At 51.9% G+C, this 24,612-nt stretch overlaps 10 protein-coding genes across 10 annotated transcripts; 4 read left to right on the forward strand and 6 right to left on the reverse strand.

The window, feature by feature from the left end:
• Positions 1-72: 72 nt before the first annotated feature.
• POX_h09413 (putative pectate lyase A) lies at positions 73-1,394 on the forward strand (the record flags this gene model as incomplete). The annotated part of the gene is made up of 5 exons (XM_050118167.1): positions 73-189; positions 302-528; positions 624-709; positions 765-850; positions 933-1,394. 5 exons carry the CDS (start codon positions 73-75, stop codon positions 1,392-1,394), a joined length of 978 nt encoding a protein of 325 aa, XP_049964954.1.
• Positions 1,395-2,200: 806 nt separating this feature from the next.
• Positions 2,201-3,638, reverse strand: POX_h09414 (uncharacterized protein; the record flags this gene model as incomplete). Its single annotated transcript, XM_050118168.1, has 2 exons — positions 2,201-2,551; positions 2,652-3,638. The coding sequence occupies 2 exons, from the start codon at positions 3,636-3,638 to the stop codon at positions 2,201-2,203; spliced, it is 1,338 nt and encodes a 445-aa protein (XP_049964955.1).
• Positions 3,639-5,746: 2,108 nt separating this feature from the next.
• Positions 5,747-7,444, reverse strand: POX_h09415 (uncharacterized protein; the record flags this gene model as incomplete). Its single annotated transcript, XM_050118169.1, has 4 exons — positions 5,747-6,039; positions 6,100-6,954; positions 7,046-7,288; positions 7,348-7,444. 4 exons carry the CDS (start codon positions 7,442-7,444, stop codon positions 5,747-5,749), a joined length of 1,488 nt encoding a protein of 495 aa, XP_049964956.1.
• Positions 7,445-8,772: 1,328 nt separating this feature from the next.
• POX_h09416 (uncharacterized protein) lies at positions 8,773-9,162 on the reverse strand (the record flags this gene model as incomplete). The annotated part of the gene is made up of 1 exon (XM_050118170.1): positions 8,773-9,162. The coding sequence occupies one exon, from the start codon at positions 9,160-9,162 to the stop codon at positions 8,773-8,775; it is 390 nt and encodes a 129-aa protein (XP_049964957.1).
• A 3,912-nt stretch (positions 9,163-13,074) lies between these two features.
• POX_h09417 (uncharacterized protein) lies at positions 13,075-13,821 on the forward strand (the record flags this gene model as incomplete). Its single annotated transcript, XM_050118171.1, has 2 exons — positions 13,075-13,154; positions 13,428-13,821. The coding sequence occupies 2 exons, from the start codon at positions 13,075-13,077 to the stop codon at positions 13,819-13,821; spliced, it is 474 nt and encodes a 157-aa protein (XP_049964958.1).
• Positions 13,822-14,915: 1,094 nt separating this feature from the next.
• POX_h09418 (Purine nucleoside permease) lies at positions 14,916-16,206 on the forward strand (the record flags this gene model as incomplete). Its single annotated transcript, XM_050118172.1, has 2 exons — positions 14,916-15,044; positions 15,133-16,206. 2 exons carry the CDS (start codon positions 14,916-14,918, stop codon positions 16,204-16,206), a joined length of 1,203 nt encoding a protein of 400 aa, XP_049964959.1.
• Positions 16,207-16,616: 410 nt separating this feature from the next.
• Positions 16,617-17,655, forward strand: POX_h09419 (uncharacterized protein; the record flags this gene model as incomplete). The annotated part of the gene is made up of 2 exons (XM_050118173.1): positions 16,617-16,976; positions 17,095-17,655. 2 exons carry the CDS (start codon positions 16,617-16,619, stop codon positions 17,653-17,655), a joined length of 921 nt encoding a protein of 306 aa, XP_049964960.1.
• A 432-nt stretch (positions 17,656-18,087) lies between these two features.
• POX_h09420 (putative transporter) lies at positions 18,088-19,775 on the reverse strand (the record flags this gene model as incomplete). Its single annotated transcript, XM_050118174.1, has 3 exons — positions 18,088-19,346; positions 19,414-19,476; positions 19,565-19,775. 3 exons carry the CDS (start codon positions 19,773-19,775, stop codon positions 18,088-18,090), a joined length of 1,533 nt encoding a protein of 510 aa, XP_049964961.1.
• A 1,045-nt stretch (positions 19,776-20,820) lies between these two features.
• Positions 20,821-22,633, reverse strand: POX_h09421 (uncharacterized protein; the record flags this gene model as incomplete). The annotated part of the gene is made up of 3 exons (XM_050118175.1): positions 20,821-21,489; positions 21,544-22,388; positions 22,456-22,633. 3 exons carry the CDS (start codon positions 22,631-22,633, stop codon positions 20,821-20,823), a joined length of 1,692 nt encoding a protein of 563 aa, XP_049964962.1.
• Positions 22,634-23,116: 483 nt separating this feature from the next.
• On the reverse strand, positions 23,117-24,334 carry POX_h09422 (uncharacterized protein; the record flags this gene model as incomplete). The annotated part of the gene is made up of 3 exons (XM_050118176.1): positions 23,117-23,589; positions 23,672-24,118; positions 24,196-24,334. 3 exons carry the CDS (start codon positions 24,332-24,334, stop codon positions 23,117-23,119), a joined length of 1,059 nt encoding a protein of 352 aa, XP_049964963.1.
• Between the last annotated feature and the right edge of the window lie 278 nt (positions 24,335-24,612).

The raw sequence follows: 24,612 nt of genomic DNA on the forward strand, positions 1-24,612 counted from the left end.
TCATTCTCAATCCTTTTCTATTCCAAGTTCCAGCATTCCTTCCCATTTTTCTTGATATTTTCTCTTTCTACCATGGCTCCTACTAAGTGGTTCACCGCGGCGCTGGCAAGCTGCCTCGCCGGAGCAGTCTTGGCTGCGCCAACTGCGACCACCGATACCCTGATCGTCAAGCGTGCCAACATCAACGATGTCAGTCATCCATGAGACTATTGGCTCTTTTTTCCATTTTATCGCATATATATATATGATCATTTCTCCTTTCCCGGTTCATCTCACTGACCACAGCAAACTGCACCTACAGGCGGCAACAGGTTTCGCAAGCCAGAATGGCGGCACCACCGGCGGCGCCGGCGGGACCACCACCACCGTCTCATCCTACGCAGCTTTTACGCAGGCAGTCCAGGGCGATGCAAAGAAGGTGGTCATTGTGTCAGGAACCATCACCCAGACTGCGGATCAAGCCCGAGTTGGCAGCAATACCAGCATCATCGGCAAGGATGCCAATGCCAAGCTGGTGAACTTTGGCGTGTAAGTGGCCGACGAGATTGACCTTCGGACTCTCCGGTAGGAGCTTGATCTATGGACCTCCCACAGCTGACTTTTTTTTCTTTTCCTTTCTCCAGTCTTATCAAGGGCGCCTCGAATGTCATCATTCGTAACCTGGGCATCTCCAAAGTTCTGGCTGCCAACGGAGATGCCATTGGCATTCGTAAGTCGGGGCGATTCCCCCCACTAGATTCTATGGTAATTAACAAATTCAACAGAGAAGTCCAAGAATGTCTGGGTGGATCACTGCGATGTCTCTTCCGATATGAACCACGACAAGGACTACTACGATGGTCTCATTGACGTGAGCTCTTCCCCAATTGATCCCCCCTCCCCTGGGTTCTATCGTGATGATGCAGACCAAGACTAAGCTCTCTTCACCATAGATCACCCACGCTTCGGACTACGTCACCGTGTCCAACACTTATATCCACGACCACTGGAAGGCTTCTCTGATCGGCCACTCCGACAACAACGGCGCCGAGGATAAGGGTCATCTCCATGTCACCCAGAACAACAATTACTGGAAGAACATCCACTCGCGCACTCCCTCGATCCGCTTCGGCACAGGCCACATCTACAACAGCTACTTTGAGGTTGACGACGGTATCAACACCCGCGATGGCGCCCAGGTCCTGGTGGAATCGAACGTGTTTGTCGGTTCCAACAAACCCCTCTATTCGACCGATGCCGGCTACGCCGTCGCCAAGGACAACGACTTTGGTTCCGGTGCCAACAAGGCCTCCGCTGGTACACTCACTTCTGTCCCGTATTCGTACTCGCTGCTGGGTTCCAAGAATGTCAAGAGCGCTGTTGTCGGTAGCGCGGGTCAGACTCTGAAGTTTTGAGGACAACCTTGAGAGACAACGCTCGGGCTGAGTAACGGCAGAAAGGAGGGGGATTGTTTCAACACATGATGAGAGCTGGTCTCTCAGAATCCCAGAGGTAGAGAGGCAGTCTCAGCCTCCGCTCGTCTGCTGATTTCGATTCACGTCACCAAGATCACGACCGGATGGGGGGCAAGTGTGGATGTGGATTACGGTGGATTTTAAATCTTGGCTTTCCTTTAGCTTCTCTTATCTCCAACCCGTGACTCTCTTTTAATTTTCCTTTTGGCAACTGGGCTCCTCCCGACAGATAATCGTATTATCAAAGTAACTCGATCAGACATCACTGATTCTAGCGCGATCCGTTGATGTCCATACCTACAGGCTCTAGAGGACTGGCGAGAACCCGTGTGGATCAGGTTGACCTCGCGAGGAGATCGTCCTCTGTCGGCCGCAGTGACCTTCTCGCCCGTGTGTTTCTGAGATCACCCAAGTGTAAACCTTATGGCTCAGGAGGTAAATGGATGATTCAAGGCCGAAGGATCCCATATTTCGAGTACCATCTCTCAAAGAATCAGACCAAATATGAAACAAGTCAGGCAGATAGGCAAGAGAGAAGGGGAAAAAAAAACCAACACCATGCACATGACAACGCCCAATTCACTCGAGCTCCGCGACTCCCAGGGTATATATATCCTATCCGATCAACTTTCCCGCACAAGTCCAGCACCGATTCCATGTGTTTTCAATGCCCAAACAAAATGACGCCTTTGTCCCACCCCCACGTCCCCGGCCCCAGTCCACTGAGCCTAGAGGCCCATCACGCTTTACCCTCCCAAGAATGAATTCAATGACACCATATCCTCACTCGGGGTGGGCGTCGGGAGTAAGACCTTGGTGGCATCATACTCCCAGGCGGATTCCCGCTGTTCCCGACGATGTCGAATCTGAAACGGCATCATCCATTCCTTCAGACGGCTTTCCAGGAAGCCCATGTCCCGGTTGCGATCCCACATCCGCCGGGATTCTCTAAAGGCCTGATTGATCGTCTCGCGGCGGAGTCGCTCGTACGCGTCAAAGACCTCGGTCAAGGGTTCATGGTGGTACCGCGAGAGCATACGCGCAAAGAGGATAGCATCGTCCAGCGCGTAGGCGGCAGATTCATCTCGGGGGGGCATCTAAATTGGGATGGATCAGTAAAATGAAGGAAGGAAGAAAGAAAGAATAACGAGAAAAGTGACGGGATCAAGGGAATGTGGCGGAGACAGAGAAACTTACTGCATGTGCGGCGTCACCCAGCAGGATGACCCGATTCATACACCAGCGGCCCCCCGGTGGCACCTGGTAGACGGGGTAGAGCATCCAGTCGGCCTTGCTCTCGACCATTTCACGGATGCACGGTAAGGCGGATTTGGCGAAACGATCCCGCATCTCGCTGCGTAATTCCTGACGAATGCGATCTCTGCTGGCCCAATCCTGGCCCGGCTCCAGGCGGTAGTAGCTCAATTCGGTTTCGTCGAATTGCACGATCGCCGCGACAAAGATCTGTTCATGCTTGGAATCGCAGAAACTCGTCAGCACCGAACCATGGCGGGAGATGTTGAGCGCCGAAGCCTGGAAATGAATGCGCGACGAGAGCGTGTCGGTGGGAACGGTCGCTTGGAGAAAGGACATGCCCGTGTACTGAGACACGCTGTCCGGGTCAACCCAACGGGTTCGCACGGCCGAGTGCACGCCATCACACCCCACGACCAGATCGGCGATCACTTCGGTGCCATCGCCGAAATGGAGCACCGCCTTGTCGTTGAGTTCCTCGCCGCTCAGCAACTTTTTCCCAAACACGACCTGCACGTTAGGGGTTCGTTCCACCACCGTCATCATCGCCATGGAGAGAATGATGCGCATGACCCGGCGACCTTTATACCCTCCGAATCCGTGGCCCTTGTGATCCACAAAGTCGATGGACCCAATGGATCGACCGGAGCGCATGGAGAAGAGTTCAATGGCTTCCACATCCGCTCCGCCTTCGGAGCCCATGCGGTCCAGCTCGTCGAGGATTCCGAGTTGCGCGAGATGTCGTTGAGCGACCGGAGTGAGGTTGATCGCACCACCCGAGGTGGAGAGAATGTCATGGCGCTCGTAGACGGTGATTTGAAGATCCGGAACGAACGGGGTGAGTTCTCGTGACAGGGACAATGCGCAGGCAATTCCAGCAATCCCGGCACCGACGATGGCGATCTCCCGAGGGGGGCAGGTCGCACTCATATTGGGTCTCGTGCTTGTCGACGGGGGATCTCGATTGTCGTCGAAGGAATGAAGGAGAGGGGGTAGAGAAGGAGCACAGACTGGGGATTGTCGAAGCGGGTGCGAGGGCCAGTTCCACGTGCTCCGTGAAAATGAAGAAGAGGATTATGGGTCTGGGTATTCCAGAGGGATTGATCTGGATGTAGACCTCTTGAGACAATCAAAATTGCCCAGCATCCAGCTTAGAATGGAAGAAGGGGGGGGGGGAAGTGTGGATATAATTGACAAGTGCCACTTTCGAGATATCAACGACCTCGGTTCCGGGCCACTGAAGATCTGGGCTGAATCGGGGAGACAATGGAGCAACGGACTAGTCAACGAAGCAATGGGGGCCAAGGGGATATATACAGAGACCTGATGAGATGAAAAATCTCTGCAACAACCTTGTGTGACACACTTTTCCAACCAACAAATTTTGATTATCCTTCTCTCTCTTTTTTTTCTGCCTAGTTCTTTTTTTTTGGTTCTCCCATTTTGCGAATTCCCCAGTGTCGATTTGGACGAAAGCCTTTTTCCACATGCGATCTTGACGGATTCACCAGTCCCACCACGTCCTGAAGAGGAATCGAATCAAAAGCACCGAATCCGCTCGGCCGGAGCAGGGAGATCATTCGGCATTTGGTCATTTGGCAGCTCTCGCGTCCCGTGGAACCAACCGGAGTGGATCCGTCCTGTCAAAGTCCGGCGCACGATCGTTTCAACGGGAAGAATCCAGCCCTGGGCGGTTCCGGTCTGATAGGTCGGAAAGCAAGAAAAAAAAAAAAAAAAAGGGGGGGGGCGGCGGGGAGGAGAGAACAGCAGGCAAAAGAAAAGAAAAGAAAAGAAAAGGCAAACAACAAGAAAGCAAAATGGACTATCGTTGACGACAACGGAAGTATCGATTGCCTTGTGGCTTGGGCGGTTGACACATTGCGGACCGTTGGTCCCAGCTCCGGCGCAGGAGATGGGGTTTTAGACAAGGCTAGTTTTCACCAAAGGAGAGAAACGTCTGGTGGAAGAAGGCGGCGAACTTGGATAGCTCATATTTTCGGGTCATCGAGTCGATGATCGAGTGGCACCCACCGGCCCAAAGTTCGTCACAGAACTCACAGAGCTCTCATCACTCACTCTCTTTACGCAGGGGGAGCAAAGAGTAAATGTGCCGGTGTATCGGCCGGTGGTCAAAACCGCGCACTGGGGGATGATGTGTCGACAATCAGTACACTCACACCAGACACTGTAATAAATGATCCCGTACTACCTGCTGGATACGAGGGTATCGGTACATTTCAACATGACAGGTCAGGGCACCTCGCTTGTCACTGATGATTCCTCGCCAATCGACCTGCTTTCCACGACGCTCTCTCTCTCAACCGCATCCGCTGTCAAACAAAACTCGGGCCCGCCAACCTGCACAAAGACCCCAATGAAGTAAGCCGGGTCTCCGTCCCCGCCGTTCGGGTTCCACCAGCACTTTCTTTGCATCTTCCTTCGTCTCGGGAGTCAGTGCTTCTTCAGTTTCTTCAGTTTCTTCGGTGCTCCGTTCTCCAGTTCCTCCGTCATCTCCGTGGTGTGGAACAAGATTGTAGTTCCCCCCTCCCTGAAACTGTCCACGCGGAATGACATAACCGGCTGTGCAAACTTTAAATCCTGCGGGTGAAGGTTCAACGTCCCCTGCATCCAGTGCCGGCGTCGAAGGGACGTGAAAGTGAGGAGCGTAGAGTACTTGCCACACCCGTACTGTTGTCCTTATCATCTACTTGCAGCCCTGCCTCGTGCTTCCAGCTGTGCCCAGAGTTTCCTGTCTGAAGATGACCCTGTCACCTGGCAACGTGTCTGACATTTCACGCTCCATTCCATCGTTCTTCCCACCCCTGCCTCATCGAATCAGAACGGGGCTGTGAGGTGACAGGTCAATTCAATTCCCAGAGTAATCCAAAGACAACTGCATGCAATCAAACACTCCAACGATCTCCTAACTCAGGAGCCAAAAAATACCATCAGGTCTGAATACTCGTAACAACCCCCGTCGTGCGTCTTCGGCGCAGGGGGTAGCGTTTGTGGTCGTGCGGGCGAGCCGAGCAACCTATTCATAATTCCAGGCGGAGACAATCGCACAGCCCAAGCACATGGCCGCTTGATGACTCGTCAGCAAGGGCTCTACGTTCCCGCACCGGTCTTTCGATGACCAGCTCGATCGGGGGTAACTGACCAAGCACACAGTTCATGTCATAGTATCCCCAAGTGTCCACGAGTCGCCCCGATATGATAGGTCCAAGGAAAAGGCCGAGCTTCAAACTGAGACTACTGATCACCATGGCGTGCAAGGTCGCTTCTGCGTCGAATGTGTCTGGCTGCTCATGGGCGAGTTCCTGAACAGCGCCTGCAAGACAGGGAGAACACAAAAACCGTCAGTGGATGATTTTTCCTCGGATCATTGTACACGCGAGAACAGCCTTACGAGCAGTCTCCATCAATCCAGCTCCCTGCAACAACGACATGAATACTCCGGCAGTGGCGATGGCACTGGCGTAGATGACCGGTCCTCGCCCCCCGGGGCTTGTCCAAGGAAATCGTTCATTTCCGGGGGTCCCCGCCAACCATAAAAGGATGGCCAACCCAAAAAATCCCACGGACGCAGTGTGATGCGAGCCAACTCGACGTTTCAACCAATGCACTGGAGCACTCAGAAACACATGCGGTCCGTGTAAGACGGCAAAGAGCATACCAGTCGGTTGGCTGCCCCATTGGAAAGCTTCGCTTACGTGAAGTGGCAGAGTGGTATCAAAGCTACCCGAGACGATCGCGAAGCAAACTGAGCTGAGGATACCCCCCATATAGCGGCGGCTGGTCAGCAAACGGAAATAGAGATTGAGGTCACGCTTCGCCGATTTCACGTCCGCTGGCAGCTGCGTCCGAATTGTCTTGAAGGAGGCAGGGAGTAGGGGACTATTCTCATCAGGATTGCTTTCCGTGTCGGTGTGTGACTGTACTTCTGCGACATGAGTTTCAACCGACACCTCTTGCGTCGGTAACAGCATCATACTCTGCAAGATGATACCAATCAAGCTCGCAGCGAACGCGCTTTTCCAGGCCGTCCAGTAATTGGAGACTTCGAACAGCGTCCCGGCCACTAACGGGCCCCCCGAAGAGCCAGCCGCAACGGCCAGAGTCAGAATCCGCTGGATTCTTTCATGACCATCCGACGAACTAACATGCGACAAGGACTTGGCGCCGAGAATGCCCACAATCGCATTAGCTAGGGCCTGGATGGCCCGCCCCCCAAACAACGTGATCACTGAAATGGTTGATATTAGCTGTGCAACTCTCAATCAGAACAAAATACCTCGTCCAGGGAAATCAGTTGGCCCGAGCCTCCAGTCACATACCCGAATGCGTAGAAGCAATCAGCACAGAACCACCCAGCTGCCCTATAAGGCCCAGCAAGAGCCACGTGCGGGCATGGAGGTAATTTGCCAACCGACCGATGATCGGTGTCACCAAGAACGAGATCAGGGCCGTCTGAGCCAGCAACGCCACACTGACTCGTTGCAGGAGGGCCGAATCCAGGTTGACTCGATCCTCCAGGATGGATGGCAGGATTGATACGAGGAATTGATGCAGAAACATGTCTAGTGCGCAATTTTAGAAATCATGATCGAGCTCGGCAGTGAAGCCAAAATCCTCGTACCCGTCAATACTGAAGTCACCGTGGCAATGAGGACGAAAAGGCCCGAAGACCTCCACCGATATCCCCATGGCATCCGTTGCGGTGAAGATGCACTCATGTTGCTGTTTCAGGCCGATGTTGTCGGCATTTAAAGTCCAATGCAAAGCTGAATCTTCATCTCACACAGTCGAGGAAAGCAAATGAAACAAGAAGATGAGAAATGGAAAGCTTGCCCGTCCAAAGGAAGAACGCATTCTTTTTTCTTTTCTTTTTTTTTTCTCACTTTCAGCTGATCGTCGATTCTCTCTACTCCTTCCGCACTGGTTCGTGATTTTGCTCGTATCCCCTGCATAAAAGCTGCACAGAGCGATTTCCCTACAAGTCACCTGGGCGAGGTGATCTGCAGATCAGCTCCCGCTGATTTGCCTGATTCACACCTAGAGAAGAAATGTGGAGAATGCTCAAAGCACGGTAGGAACACCTGCGCAAGCAACAGGTGCGTGGGTTTTCTTCAAGCTGAAAAAAAAAAAAAAAAAAAAAAAAAAAGCCACAGCCCCTGCACAATAACCTACAGGCTTTTCTCGGCGCCACCGCCTCCGGGCCGCTGGCATTGCAATCTTAGGCGGACCGAGGTGGTGTACGAGTTTTTCAAAGTGTCAAGAGGAAGTCGAAAGACCGGCAGAATCAAGAGGGTCCATTCTGGTATCTGCAAACTTCAAAGAATGCAATATCCAGGGATCAAGTCACCAGATAGATGGCAGGAAGCCTCACTGTATCCAATTTATCAGACATTTCTCAAGGAAAATAAAAAAGGGGGGAACATAAGGCTCTTGATTTTTCTGCTAGATGATCGTCTCGACAACTCCACCACTAGCCCGGATCTAATTGGGTTTCCCGGCTGTCAGGAGGAGAAGCCGTTTAGTTCATGACCTCGAGCGAGCTTATTCGAAGAACTCGGCAACGGGCCCTTGATTGCTGCACGTAGTATGTACTGTTCCAGGAGCCAGCCGTCTCGGAAAAGAAAGATGAGCACATTCGTACCCATCATAATCTACACGAGTACCTGTGGTGGTCTCTGTGGCTGATGGGGAGAGTCCGAGAGTTCCAAAAGGTGCAGCTGGATCAGAAATTGATCAGGTCATTACTATGAAAAATTAAACTTCAAGAACAAATGGTAAAATCGCAACCCGACCGAGAACGGTCGTTGGTCCATCCAGATGAGGTTGTGAAAAATGGACCCCTCCTCATTTCCTCATGGAAACCTCCCATTCCCCATAAATGCAAAAAAAAAATCCAGGCAGAGGACAATCGCGCTCATGTTCTCGTGACACGTGATCTCGTTTGGATGGTTCTTCCCCTCCCAGGTATCAATCTGAATGTTGGGCTGTCCTCCTCATGCTTCCCTTTCTCCCCAAGTCGTCGCCTCCTCGGCGTGATGTGCGCAGGTTACTGCAAGGTCTCCGAATGGGAGAAGAGGGTCCATTCACCATCGGATCCCTGGCCCCAGGTGGAAGAGCATGTGGCGCGGTAAGTCTTCTTGCCACGGACGGCATGGATCTTGTAGGACACGGTTCCGGCCATCAGGTCGATAATGATCACGCGAACATCGTCGAATTGATACCCATCGAAGCGATGGAAAGGAGGGGCCATGGCTTCGTGAAATTGCTGCTTGTCTTTTAGAGACAAGATCTCGGGCATCTGTGGGAACATGAGAACGCCCTCCGGGTTGCACAATTTCTCCACGGCGGGCCCCGGGTTGGCAGAGGTCAACGCAGTCCAGAGAGCCTGCTCCTTGACTGTGAGATCCTCCCGGATGCGATCGTACATGGACGGCATGGTGGATGGTGGGCGGGCAAGTGCACACGTTCAAAATATTCGGGGAATGTGGACGGACAAAGTCGGGAGAAAATGGCTGCCAGACGGTTGTACCTATCAGTACAAATAAAATAAAAGTACAAATTAATACAGAGGTATAGAGTCCCCCAAGCGCGGCAACTTACTAGCTTAAGAGCGAGTCGGACAGTGAAACTAGACTCGGACGGTTGTTGTTCAGTGCGGCGTGAGATTTGACCGGGAGGTAGACGAGTAGGTGGACGATAACATGATTATGTACGGGGCTGGTTCTCTCAGTCCTTTAGTACTGATGCCCGTCCACTGGAAAGCCTCGTGTCGTGTTGCGAAAATAGATTAAAAGTGACGTCACGAAGATGACGTTGGAAGGGGGGGAACCGTTGTAAAAGGACGATCCCCAGAAGGGACAACGTTGAACGGCACGTATAAAAACTTAGTTCTCTTTCACTGAAAGAGTACCGAAGCATACAGACCCGACCATACAGACCTGTGATGGGTGTATTGTGTACGGTTGTGACCACTGCTCCGTCGAGGATGCGGTGTCGGTTGAACCATCAACCGTCCCAGTCATACCCTTCCATTCAAGACCTTTTGAATCGAGCTCACGGGTCCTGACTTCTATAGTACTACATACCCATAGTAGCACATACTACATACCATCACAGTGAGTAGTAGTATACTGCCAGGGAGCAGGAGAACCTGGAGAGTAGTGTCACCCCATCCACTTTCTTCACTGGAAGGCCTCCTCACCCATCTGGACATGCGTCATGCTCCACCGAACGGCCGAGCGCTCTCGCCCGTTGTGGCTTGAGCCCCGCGCGTCATCGGAGATTTTCCATTTCCTCACTTTGGCTGGGCAGCTGGTCGCCATCGTGGATTGTCTTGGTCCCTCACCAAGAGAGTTCTCATGGCAGTTGCGGGTGCAGAGTATTTGTCGAATGTCGCACGATCGGGGAGACCTGTGGTCTGCCAGAGACTGGTTGAACTGGACACCTAGGACAACAAACAGCCGCGGCTATTCGGCGTTTTTGATCTCATGACCTGGTGCTCTATTTTGGGTGGGAAATCAGAAGCTTCCGACTATCTGCGTGGAAAAAACCTCACTTTGTATCTCTCCATCTCTTTGAATGAATTGCCAGGTCGAGATGCCTCGATCTTCAAGCGGCACAGCAACTGCTCGTTGACGTCGGGCGGGACTTGGTACCTGGCCGAGGGGGGTGGTTGCCTGGAGCTCGAGGCCTGCACCGTTGGGGCCACGTGACAAGGCACAGATCGGCCAGCCGGTGGAGACAATCTCATTGTACTGTATAAAGCGCCCTTCCCACACCGGCTTCCCGGTCTTTGATGTTACCAATGGACGTTTAATACCTTTCACTGCCGCAACTATCTCGATCTCCTTAACACCTACAATCACCCACAGCCAGTCACATTTATTTCGTCACTGGGAAAACGACCATATGCCAAATCATCTTCTTGTCAGCTAGCAAGCTGACGGCTTGCTCACGTAACCACATGATCTCCTACCAACCGCCGGGCGTTGGAAGATAGGATTGCTCATTGGCAGATTAGCGGATCAACGAGGAAGTAGACGCTCTTTTGGATGCGGATTGCTCAACCGACCTTGGAGCACTCTCACCTGCGAGTCGTAACAGCTTCTCAGTTCCACGAAGGGCCATGGGTTCTCGAGTTGCCCAGGGGAAAAGGGTTTCTAGCACGCTACAACCTCTGTTCTCAATAGCACGGACAAGAATATCGATGCCTGTCATGGAAACGTCGCGGTCATACCGTACCTCTTCGCCTAGGTCGCATACTCTGATGGCCTTCTAGGTGGACAAAGAGTGCGTCCCTCGTGCTGATTTCCAATGTCTACAAAGGGATCGGAGTGAGCGCGATGCGATGAGCAAGGCTCGGCAGACACTCGCTATCTGGAATGTCAAGACAAGTGAACCAGATACAGTCAGTGTCTTAGTCTGACTTTCCAGTGATGTGGAGTGGAGAAACGTAGGGTTTGAAGGGAGCGACTCAATGTAGCTCCGGCAGTATTGCAGATCAATGTGAAAAGGGTACGGGGCAAGCCTGGCGGGTGCAGATCAGAAATATGGCTCAAGGCGATCGCCGGACGATCGAATGATGCCGATCAGTTTGGTACGATTCTGCGTCTGGCAGAACAATCACTGAGGCGTCGTCCTTGGCGGGCTGAATCCTAATGCAAAGCTCGCTCGTCAATGGCCAGCAGTCCACAGTCCGCACAAGGCGGACTATTTCTTTTCACTCTACCGGTAGAAGACATTGCATTCCTCGAGAGCTGCACCAGACAAGCCTCAGAGAGGCTCCGGGCCGAATTCAACCCGATTTTCGATGTTTTCTGGATCTGCGGCACTTGATCCGTCCCGTCCTTTGCCAAGCGGCACTCGCGGATGTTCCGATGCTTAGGCGGCCGCGAAAGCTGGTCTCGTGCACGGTCCTCCTAGCCATCCACGGATGATCTCCGATAAGCCTTTTTTTCGTGACGCTCTCGCGGTGCTTCGATATTAGTAATCTAGTAATAATTACTACAAAGAATAACCGCTAGATTACAGAGGGACTTTTAGAAAAACTACGACTAAAGGCTAAGGGACCCTTCTGTATTATTGAAAGGGTCGGAAACGCCTTCCGGCTATAGTGTTACGGCACTGCGTGGTAGGTCGCTATGCGTAGCCGTAACTACCCGCAGGTAACAATGCGATACTTATACCGTCTCCGCGGCATACCAGACCATGCGTTCTGGTATATTTCAGTCTTTTGGGCTAGTTGGTCAGCGTGCTCGGGTTGCTACACTTAACACTTGTCCACCATACAGTCACCGTTCGATAGTGTTTAGAACACGGTACTTCCTCCACGGGCATAAGGATGGACGGGGTATGTATTGCACTATAACAATTACGGACGGTGACTGTATAGTCACGCAGCATAATCTAGCATCCTGTGTATCCCGAGACTACGAAGTGATGAGATCTAACTACGGCGGAATTTCAAGGAACGGGTAAAATGAGCTCTGCCACCTTGTACTCCTTGGAGTATATAACTTCTTAAACAGATTGCGCAGCAAGGTGACATTGAGATACTTGAACACCCGGTCGTCGATAGACAGACGGGCAGGCACCGGTTTGTTTGACATGTTCGCACCATAGAATATTCTGGCCACGTGGTAGCATCACTTCCAGTCTAGAACGCGGTCTAGGTTGAACTTTCGACTATTTTGCCACCGCGGGCGTTTATGCAGGGTTCTTCAGCCTTAAGGTTACTACGTATGTTTGTTGTCGTCGTATCCCACGTCGGTTCTTCCCAGTGCTACTATGTGATGCTTGTTAGAGTCTCACTTCTCTGCATGACGCTGCTTTCCGTGGTATTATGAACTGCTCGTAAAGGAGGTTGAAATGATTTCTGGTCGGAGAATTGGAGACTCCCAAGGTAATAGGAAATGCACGGACATTTTCTTTTGAGTTGGAGATGGGGATGTTGGCTAGCCAATCCTCTTCTGAATGGTACCCTGTCCAATTTTGCACTTCAAATAAGCAAACCCCGGACTATCATTCTTGTGATTGATTGTCTCTGTATCTGTCAGTGGGTAAAAAGGCGTGAGGCCAAAATAAGCGAATCCCGGACGATAATTGTTGTGGTTGATTGGTCTCTGTATCTGTCATAGTGGGTAAAAAGGCGTGAGGTGATCGATCCGTAAGTCTTTAATCAGGAGGTAGTCAGCTTGTAGCTGCCTGGGCTGGGGGATGCTATATATTGCGGTGGGCTCACGTACGAGGGTTCCCGTTCCGTGCCCGTCCTTGTCCCCTCTAACCCTCTGAGTGTCCAATACTTTTGCCTACTTTACAAACGACATTGCCAAAAAAAACATCACCAGCCATGGCCGATATTAAACCTCCGTTCACCGATGAGACGGCCAGGAAGAAGGTCAAGGCTGCTCAGAATATGTGGAACACCCAGTAGGTTCTGATCTCACTTACCTCTTCCAGACCCCCAAAAGTCCTACCCGCACAATGAGACCATATAGCTGAAAGGGTGTCTGGGGTCTCCCCCCTTCCATTCTTCTGATTTCCAATGTTTGTCCGTGCGAGTTGTGTACACATGCGGGCGTACCCATTTAGTTCATCCTCTTGTGTTTCTCTTGAAAATCATTATTTTCGAGGCCCTTGAATCGAGTCACATAGAGATGACGGAGCGAACCCCGAAGCACTACTCTAACTAACAATACAAAGGGATCCCGCGCGAGTCGCGCAAGCCTACACTCCGGATTGTATCTGGCGTAACCGTACTTCCTTCCTCTCCGGTACAGACGCCATTGTCGAGTTTCTCACCGCCAAGTGGAAGCGCGAGCGCAATTATCGCCTGCGCAAGGAGCTGTTCGCTTTTCGGGATGACCGGATCGCGGTGCAATTCTGGTACGAGTACCAAGATGCGGAAGATGGAATGCGATGGAAGCGATGCTATGGCCTGGAGGATTGGACCTTTGATCGCGAGACGGGGAAGATGTGCAAGCGTATGATGTGTGGCAATGATTTGCTACTTGGCCCGGACGGGAATGGTGAGGGGCGCTGGTTTGTGGATGGAGTCAATGTAGACGATGTCCCGATTGGTCAAGAACACTGGTGATTACAAGGATTCAATTCAATCAGTTCGAGGTGTCTTTAGAATGACTATTGTAAATCAGACACATGTCCATTCTGCATATAGGTGCCTAGGTAGATCAAGGTCAGCGGCGTACAACATGAATACCTAGCCCACCCAGTGAGATAATGGATATCTTTGGATAGCGTGCGCCCAACAAGATAAGCGGGGTATGTATTACGCTTTAAACAATTACGAACGGTGACTGTATGGTGGACAAGCCACGATCTTTGAGCTAACCCGGATATAGACTAGCGTATCTTAGGACAATCATTTTCTGAATGGACCAAGGGGTATCTGATTTCGAATATGGCAGTACATATGTACTGTAAGCTCTGCTTGGATCAAGCTTTTCGGTCTCCATTTCGAACCGCTTCGAATTCTATAATGGTCGCTATATTTTATAATAAAGTAATCAAACTGTGACAGATGTATTTTACACAAAATTGCCATACACAAACAACAACTGCCCTTTCTTCCTCGATGCGGGCTTCAGATACATCTTTCAATTAGTAAAATGCGAAGAATTCCAGTCACAAGTCAAAATCTCTGGCCGACCATCTTCTCATCGCGGTATCCGTGTGCAACAAACGGATTCAGAGATAAGAAGCGTAAACACCCGCCCGAATGAGTGAAGAAATCTCCATCTCGACCGCAAACCTTTATCCACAGCGATCCACCGAGAAAGTCTTTGTCCGACTTATCAGCCCCTACTTCAATCCGACGGACGGACACTGGGGTGAAATTGGGTCGAGTTGCTGGCGCTCGTCCGATGGAACGCCAATCATGCCGCTATCGCGTTGAGGCTCAACCGGCATTCATCAGGAACCGCCGCTGATCGCTCCTCGATCGAGCGCAGGGGACGATCCACTTGAGGAGTTTTTCTCTGGATGCGGACGTTGCACGGCAAGTACGACGCGATATCGTGGAGACGCAATGACTCAATCAGGTTCAATCCGTCACCGTTTGGTCGCTTTTTCTCCCGATCCCAAGGCCTTATTAGAACGCGATCGGTCCACTCACGAGACTTTGCGAGAAAATTCCATTCGACCAGTCAACCTCCTTGTCACAGTGTCGAGATGCCGTCCTTGCAAAAATTTGTGACTTCTTTACTGCTCGCCGGGAGTGCGCTGGGCGCGCAGGTCGCTGCCAACCAGTATGTCCACCATGGCGAAAGGATTACCCCGAAAGTTTTCATCGTGTCAATGGTATGTTTCCTCCGCGTGGAGGAGCTTCTTCGTTCCTGAGATCGGGCCCAGAAAGCTTGACTGACAGGTCTGGGTTCCCTACCATTAGTTCGAGCCCGAAGCCAAAGCATGGTGGAACATTCCCGAGTTCAACTTGTTGGCCCACAATATCACCATTCCCGGCCTTTCCCCACTCTACCCGGACGTTCACTGCACCGAAGATTATGAGATCTGCCAGTTGATCACGGGGGAATCAGAGATCAATGCCGCAGCCACCGTGAATACCGTGGCATTTTCCCCCCTCTTCGATTTGAAGAAGACATATTTCTTCATTGCTGGCATCGCCGGTGTCAGTCCCAAGCGTGCCACCCTTGGATCGGCCACTTTCGCCCGGTATGCAGTTCAAGTCGCGCTGCAGTACCAGATCGATATTCGTGAACTGCCCAGCAACTACTCCACCAGTTACATCCCCTACGGTAGAGACTATCCGGGTGAATACCCAACCAGCATCTACGGCACCGAGGTGTTTGAGGTCAACGCCGCTCTGCGTACCATCGCGGCGGACTTTGCCCGTCAAGCCACTTTTGCCGACTCGGCCATTGCGCAGGCCTACCGTGCCCACTATGGCAATGGCACCGGAGAATACCAGGCTGCCACCTTGGCTCCCGGCGTCGTCGAATGTGACACCGCCACGTCCGACGTCTACTACAGCGGAAATCTTCTGGGATCCACGTTTGAGAACACCACCAAGCTGCTCACCAATGGCACCGGGGACTACTGCTCCTCTGCACAGGAGGACAATGCTACTCTCGAGGTTCTGCTCCGATCCGCTTCTCACAAGCTGACCGACTTTGCTCGGATCATCGTCATGCGCACAGGATCGGACTTTGAGCGTCCCTACCCCGGTGCCTCGGCTGCGTACAATCTCCTCCTGGCGGACCAGGGTGGTTTCGAGCCTGCCTTGGAGAATATCTACCGGGCCGGCATCAAGGTGGTGCAAGGAATTCTGGATGGCTGGAATACCACGTTTGCCAAAGGAGTGAAGCCCACCAACTACATTGGTGACATCTTTGGTACGTTGGGTGGTGAGCCCGACTTTGGACCCGGGACGACACAGGCTCTCATGGACAGTGGAGCGTACAGGAAGAGAAGCTTGGAGGGTCGTCTCCGACGCCGGGGTTGATCTTGAATGGAGGGCTCTTGGAATTCTGTGTACACTGGGGGCATCATTGTTATACCTGTCATGTATATGTAAAAACAAGATTCTCGATCTTTGTGCTCAAGAGAAACTACATTCTCCAGCGATTCGACAATGTCCCTGATGGCAGGGACCAATTTTCGCGTCCATCCGGAAACAATCTTTCCACCACGTTATCTCCGACTAAAATCCGGGGATGACATCGAGATGAGCGCCGATCGCCGTGCGGGGGCAATTGATCTCCAATTCTCAAATTCTCCAATAAAATCCCCCCGCTCCTATCTTGTGTCGCGGGCACTCGCAAAAAACCCAACTTTCTTGCCAGCCGAACTCCCAACTTGGAATCAAGCAAAATTACCCTTCTTCTTTTTTTTTGCTGGCAAAGAACCTCCATCATGGCCTCCATCTTCCAAGCCAAAAAGACGGCGTTAATCACCGGTGCAGCGTCCGGAGTAGGATTCGCCATCGCGAAGCTCTGCCGCAGCAAGGGCATGCACCTGGCCCTAATGGACATTGATCAGACGAATCTGGTCAAGGCAAAGACCATGCTCCACGATCTCAACCCCGGCCTTCTGACAGAGGCATACGTGATTGACGTCGCAGATAGCGAAATCTGGAAGGCGACGGCGCAGCAGATCGCCAAGCTCTTTCCATCAATCGATCTCGTCGTCCTGAATGCAGGCAAAGGGTACAAGGCGCAAAATCAGGGGAAGGATAAATTGAGTCCCTGGGTAGATGGCGAATACTGGCAAAAGGTATGTTTCAGTCTCAACAATTCTCTTATGATGATGAATCCATCGCTCAATTTGCCCATCTTCGTCTATGCCATCGCCCTCCCTTCTCAACTAACTTTTCTTCCTCGCCCAAAACAAGACCTTTGACACCAATGTTCGCGGCCCACTGAACGGTCTCGCGGCATTACTGCCTCTACTTCGCACCGCTGAAACGACCTCTCCCAAAGCCATCGTAATCACCGGCTCCAAACAGGGCATCACCAACCCTCCCGGGGCGGGTAATCCGGCTTACAACGCTTCCAAGGCGGCCATCAAAAGTCTCACCGAGCATCTTGCCCACGATCTTCGCTCAGATCCAGTCACATCTCACATCACTGCCCATCTCTTGATTCCCGGCTGGACCTGGACAGGCTTGATGGGCAACGTGGGACCCACGGACGAGAAAGACGTGCAGAAACCAGCCGGGGCGTGGTACCCCAGTCAAGTCGCCGACGAGCTCTTCCGAGGTTTGGAGAGCGGCGCCTTCTACATCATCTGCCCGGACGGTGAGACGAGTCGCGCCCAGGATCAGGCGCGAATGAAATGGGCCTGTGAGGATGTGATTGAGGGACGGTCGGCTCTGTCCCGATGGGACGAGAGGTGGAAAGCTCAGGCGGCAGAGTCTATTGAGGCCGATGCCAAGGCGCGAGGGTCTTTGTAGAATCAAGTACAGAGCGCAAAGTTAGATAATGCAGGGGCCTGCCCGAGTACCGTATGTTTTGTTGTATGAAAGGCAACTTTGAACGAGGTCCAAATTCCGGTCCGGGCGGAGCTCGAAGCCTTCCAGAGGACTGTGTCAATATATACGTAGAGAAGACGGGTGTTCACTTCAGAAGACTGAGCGCGAGATTTTCGATGACCATTCATTTACAACAAGGAAAAAATCTTCAGTGAAGAACCATGCCATGTCCATGCTCAAAACGTGACAGAGGATTTGACAACTCTGGCATGTAAGCAGCGAGGCAAATTCTACTTCTTTGTGATGGAATCTCTATTTTCCAACGAGCAGTAGATGAAAACCCTTGCGACGCATTGGAGGGGCTCATCGAGACCGTCGACATCACACAGCTTGCCCTGGACTGGCTTCATTGACTCACAAAAACCAGCGGAATTCAGCCGATGAGGGCCCGTCGCGCATTCGCTCCGTTGGAATATCCCTCGCACTCAACGTGATCCCGTCCCGGCGATCGCGCCTTTTATTATCGAACCACATGTACAGCCCCAACAGTCCGGAAAGACAGGCACCCGCCGCACCAAAGGCGGAGACAGTGATCAGTGCCCGCATATACTTGGGGGCATCTTTCTCCAAAAAGACATTACTGCTAACCAGCCCCATCAGGTTCGCCAAGGGTACACCGATGCTGGTCAACAGAACTCGACGACCCTCATGGGCGATATTGTTGTTGTACCAGGTACTCAGTAGGACCGAGGGTGCGGACGTCCCCCACGTCATCATGAAGGTCGCAAAATACGCGACCCGTATGTTCTTCTGAACGTCGTTGATAGAGGCGTACACGATAAACCCGGTGAAGGTCAACAGGAACCCCAGCACGATAAAGGGGGATCGTAGTCGAGTGAAGTCGGAACAAAAGGCGAGAATGAGCAACATTACAGCGCCCGTCACATTAGGCGCGACGGTGTACAAATTGGTCTTGACGGTCGGATAGCCTAGTCGAGCGATGATCTGCGGCATGAAGAGGGAGACGCCCTGGAGAGGCACACCCAAGCACATATCGATACATAGGAAGACGTAGGTGGTGGGATGCTTGAAAATGGCGACGGCCTCGCGGAATCGAAACTTCTCGTTCACCACCGCACTGGAATCGACTTGAATCCGATGAAATGCCAGAGCCTTCTCCTCTTCCGACAGGAAATGAGCTTCGGCAGCGCTCTTGGGCAGATAAAAGAACGCAAACACAGAGAAGATGACCGTCACGCTACCCTCAATGATAAAAAGATAGCGCCAGGTGGGCAACCGAGACCCTTCGATTTGAAACACACCAAACGCAATCAAGCCGGAAAAGGCATTTGCGATATTGGAGGCTGCGTAGAAGATTGCCAATCGCCGAGCGAGCTCGCCTCGGCGATAAAAGGTCGTCAGGTAGTAAATGACCAACGGGAAGAAAGCTGCTTCTGACATGCCCAAAAACCAGCGCAAGGCAAAGAGGCCGCTGAAGTTCTGCACGGCCGCCGACAGGAGAGTGAGAGAGCCAAAGCTGAACATCAAAATCGGCAAGACTCGAGCAGGACTGAATTTCTTGCCTATCATGGCAATTGGTGGTGCAAATATCACGTAGGGCACAAAGAATATGGACAGCAGCAGATTATACTGATTCGGTTTGAAATGTAAATCTGAGAGTCAACAGCGCCATGAGCATCATTCCGATTGACAGCGACTTGGGGCTTCAATCGAATTTACCTTCGGTCATATGGTCGGTTTTGGCATTTCCTAAATTACCCTTGTCGAGAGCATTGAACAGATCTTTGTGACGTTTTGTCAGTTCTGGATGTCTGGACCTGGCCAGTAAAGTGTCGCACTCCCTTCAAGCGAGGTCGCCATGGAAACATACACATGATTGCGAGGATTGGCAGCAGACGCAAATCGAATCGTCGACATAGACGCCTCTCAGCCTTATGATCTACCACACGGGTGACCTCTTCTGCTACCCCGGGAGCTGAGGGATATTCATGAAGCTTATCAGGATCTTCTACAGAGCCCCGAGCTCCCGATTTGGAAGAAGTGCCATCCACTGGAAGCTGGTCATTGTCGTTTCGATTCATTGTCACGGGAACGAAGGACATAAGCCCGCAGTGAGAGAAGAACACTGGCAGTAGGACCGACTCCGAGGGTATTCAAGCCGGGCAGAAGCAATCGATCGATTGGGAGAGCCCGACTTCCTAGCCGAGATCAAATCTCGAGATGGATGCTTGATTTGAAGGAGTGCCGCACGCTTTGCTTTTTCCACAAAAGCGACTGAGAGTGTCCCCAGGTCCGTCGAGAGCGCATGATGGTTTTAATCCAGCCGCTTGTCAGTCACATCCCTTGCGCTCCAAAGTCCCACCCCGCACACTGGACTGATAAGCAGAAGGTTGCATTATTGGAGAGATCGATGTGACCCCTCCCCACGTTCTCTCCGCATGAGGCTTAGGGGTTTCAGAAATCATTCGCGGATCATTTCGTCGATAAGCTAGTCGGGGGACGATCGAATCGTTCTCCAGTGGCGCGGCAAGCGGGGGGGCCAACGATCCTCGCTGGACGTGGACGGTTGCATCCAACCGACTTGGGAAAACGCGCAGCGGATCTTGGTCCTCACGTGACAGAGTGGCAGAAATCCAAGCCAGGATGGTCTTGTAACACTTTGATTAGTTGCCACGATCGGTCATTCGTGCACATGGTTGAGGAATTTTGGTGATTTGCCTGTCATTGCACGACCTGTTTTTTGTAGCCACGCGAGAGAGGGTTGACAGGCTGACAGGCCGGCGGAGCATCCGAAATCCATTTGGATTTCCCGTCGGGGTGGCCCATCAGTCATGTGATAGACTAGAGGTGTTTCTCTTCTCCCCTTGGGTCTGTCTGGTCTTGTTGCAGATTCCATATTTTCCCAATTCAATCATGATGCATTAGCTCCATTTCGCACACACGCGTGCCGGCTAAAATACTTAGTACGATGTGATTCATTTCCGAATCAAAAACTCCGAATAGGGCTTGACTGAAGCAAATGTGGGCATTTTTAGCCACTGATCTCCATAACGCATTTGTTGTATGGTTGTACAATGAACAAAAGCAAACAAGGTAAAAGCAAGAAAGAAACAGCCCGCTAAGAGTTCAATTGGTGGAGTGAGAAGACCCCCACAGCTCCTCGGTATGAATGGAGTTCCTGGGATATGTCCCATGTTCACAGGGGCTATCCGCTGGCAGGCAGGCAATTTCGGCTTTTCGAACCTCTGGAGGAAGCAAGAAGCCCCCTTTGAGGCTCAAGCGGTGGTCTTCTGGCGGAAGCGGGCGATGATCATCTTTCAGTAGTTCAGAGGAACATACTGGACTTTCGAAATTCTGGAAACAGACAGCAAGGCAAGTCTTGTCTGTGATTTTTCCTAGGCACACGGCGGATCCAGAGAGGCCTTTCAAAGAGTCGCAGTCGTTCGTGGTCCGCCAAAGAAGAGAAACATTGTGCGAAGTCACTGCTCGATCCCAGAGGTACTGAGAGCCTTCAGAGATCGCGAACTGCGACTGTTCGGAAATGCCAGTACCGCTTCGCACGATGAGATTACCTGTAGGTACGTTGAACGCCGTCACAAAGACTGCACCTCCATTCAAGAAATCTTGGTAGCCTCCCCATCCAACGACATGAGGCATCCCAGCTGGAGCCTGGAGATCCGGAAGCTTCACAAAATGCGAATCCGCAGAAGCCAAGGACAGATCGTGTTGGAATCCGGCTGGAAATTGCAGGGGCTTATCCGAAATCCTATCATAGGTGTGTGATATGGTTCCAATCTGCAGTGGGCTTCTCGTTAGAGCTATTCATTTGACAGGCAAGCACAGAAATACCTGTTGAGAATCACCATTGAGAAAAACTTGCTTTCCAATTGGCGAATTGATCTCTGATCGACGGCGCGGTGACCCAATTGCTGGCAGCGGTACACCCCTGCCGATTGGACGATACCGAGCGAGTTTCTGCACCAGGCGACCGAAGATGTGGGCGATATATCGAGAAGAGGGGCCCTGAGTGCTGCGAAGAGCAACAAAAGCATGCGTTGGAACGGTGATTACTTCCTGCCCTTCAGGGAAACGAAGCTTGAGTCCCAGCGATGCATGGGTCTCAAGACTTTCGGGGCTTGGAGCAATTGCCGCACCTCGATGCAAACCCCTGTGTGATGGTGTCACCTCAAAAACATCGTATCTAAGTCTAAGGTTGCCAAATTCAGATGCAAACCCATCCTCATACCAGGACTTCTCAATGGCCTTGATGCTTGTGAACAAAACCACAATGAATCCACTGATCAAAACCCTAACCCCAACTGCTGTAGGAAACATGTCCCGCAGGCGACGAAGTTGATGCCGGGAAAGGAACTTTTTTGGGTTTATTGGATAGCGGATTGGATCCCATTGGAACTTAGGGAAGAAAGTTGTTGTCTTTGTACCAAGACCGTGTGCCACCAAGTGGATCTCGAGGCCGCCTGCATGGGTGCCTACCGGACGAGGGCCGTTGAGTTCAGACGAAATTCCCCACATCCAGTTTCCGTTTTCCTCTTGTATAAGCCAGACATCTTTGCATGCTGCGAGAGATGGGTGATATGTTCGGAGTAGCTCCTGGGTAGCTGGCGTCACCTTCGTCTCTAGGAGAGCTCGCTCTGTTGCGAGAGCTGGTGTCCCCCACACAACGGAGTCGATTGCTAGAATTTTGTTAAAAAAAACTCCAATTTAGCCAGATGGTCATATTCCGCGCTTGTCCACACATACCAGCAATGAGCTCACAATGTCTGAGCATAGACGATGGCTTCGAGGCATCGCCATCGTCATTATTGACGCAGTCGCTGTCAAGCTCCGGATATGGAAACATGGACTCAAGTTGAATTCCCACCACTCGCTTCTTCGCTGGTGATGGGGGTCCAGACGACAATGACTCCGTGTATGACATGACGATGAATCTTTGTGGAACAAAAGGGTTTGGTAAAAGAAATGTATGCGAGATGGAGATGACATGCCAGAAGTCGGGAACTAGTTGGACAGCTAAGTCAAACGCGCCTTCCTAAATTGGTTGCGGAAAAGCTTAATTCACTAGCGCAGGTCATCCTCTTGCCTCGCAATGATGTATTATTTGATCATCCATTGTGCATGACAGCACGTAGTTAGCTTGACTCTCCAGGTAAATCTACGCTGTGGATTTGTCACAAGTCGTCCAAACGGCCGACAGTCTGGAAAGGTACGCGCCACCTGTACTCGAATCCAAGGCGCTGTAGAGTAGGCATCCTGATTGTGATAAGTGGTTTGACGCCCGGAGAACTCCACGATGAATGTGGTGAACTTGATGGATTAGATGTTACAGATATGCTTGCACAAGTACATTCATGATTCTTGATACATGTCGCCGGTAGCCAGTACTTGTCTTTCCATGACCTAATTAATCCTGAACCTTGATCACGACCTTTCCAAAGTGGCTGCCACTCTCCAAGAACTTGAACGCCTCCTTGGCCTCCGCAAAGGAGAAGACCCGGTTCACCACAGGCTGCACTTGATGCTTCTCGTAGAAACGGATCATCTCCTCGAATCGATCCTTGGGTCCGTTGATAATCCCCTTCAGCGTAACATTGCGGCGCAGCGCCAGAAGGTTCACGTTCATTCGGTCATCCGCAGGATCTGTCTTGCCCGAGACGTAGCCGATGCAGTCGATCAGACCGCCGAAGGCGATACAATCAAAGCTCTTGCGCAGGGTTTGCGCACCGCCAGTCTCAAGAATGATGTCCGCGCCGTGATTTTGCGTGTATTCCATCACCTTCTCCTCCCAGTTGGGTGTGGTGCGGTAATTAATAGTAAAATCGGCGCCAAGCTTCTTCGCTTGTTCTAACTTGTCATCCGAGGACGAAGTGATGATAGCTGGAAACACGGCCATGGTCAGTACTCGCGGGCGCATCGTATGGCCAAGCCCTTTCTCTCCTTCTCAGATGCCTTCACTTACCCTTAGCACCCGCCGCTTTGGCAATCTGCAACCCTGAAATTGCCACACCTCCAGTGCCTTGAAGAAGAACATATTCACCCTGACCACCGCTCTGGTTCATCGGCCGCATTCCGTTGATCGACATCCACGCCGTGACCGCCGCAATGGGCAAGGTGGCCGCCTCCTCGTCGGACATGTAACTCGGGGCCTTCACAAGACTGTACTCAGGGAAGATGCGGTGAGTGGCCAGCACTCCATTCTGGGGTAGACCCATGCTTCCCGCCATCTCCTTCTCGGTCACCTGGCCCGTCTGGTGCTCGGGCAGGAATGTAGACAGAACGCGATCTCCCTCCTTCCAGCTGGTGACACCAGGTCCTACTGACACCACGACACCGCACATATCCGAGCACGGAACGATAGTCACATTCTGCTCGGCCGTCTTGTGGTGCTTGTATTCTCCCTTGGTCACTGCGGTTGGTTCGGGTCAGTTTCAAATTGGATGAAAGATTGTCAATTCTCTGAGGACTCGACGGATGCTCACTGACCCTCCACATCGCGGTAATTCAGCGACACCGCGTTAATCTTCACCAAAACCTGGCCAGCGCCGGGCGCGCCCAAGGGCACCTCAATCTGGCGAAGGCTGTCGAGCCCCTCGAGAGGCGTAATCCACTGTTTAATTGACATGATGTATATAGATCTATTGCTGTCTCGTGAGATTTGGTCGTTTAGTATATGTTGAAACTTTTAGAGTTCTGACCGATCTGGGCTGAAGAATTTATCAAATCGGCGTAGCTAAGACAATGATGTCATGCACCGCGGCTGCTAGTCGAGTCGGAGACGCGGGACATTCGGTTCAATTCCATTTCTCGGAGACTATCATCAGTCAGCAAGTCCAGGCTGCTTTGAGACGAGGCTATGGGTCGGGTAGATCCCAACCAGGCTACGAATTTGATCCTCGGTGA

Source organism: Penicillium oxalicum, chromosome VIII (genome assembly GCF_001723175.1).
Source record: "Penicillium oxalicum strain HP7-1 chromosome VIII, whole genome shotgun sequence".
Taxonomy (NCBI): Eukaryota; Fungi; Ascomycota; class Eurotiomycetes; order Eurotiales; family Aspergillaceae; genus Penicillium; species Penicillium oxalicum.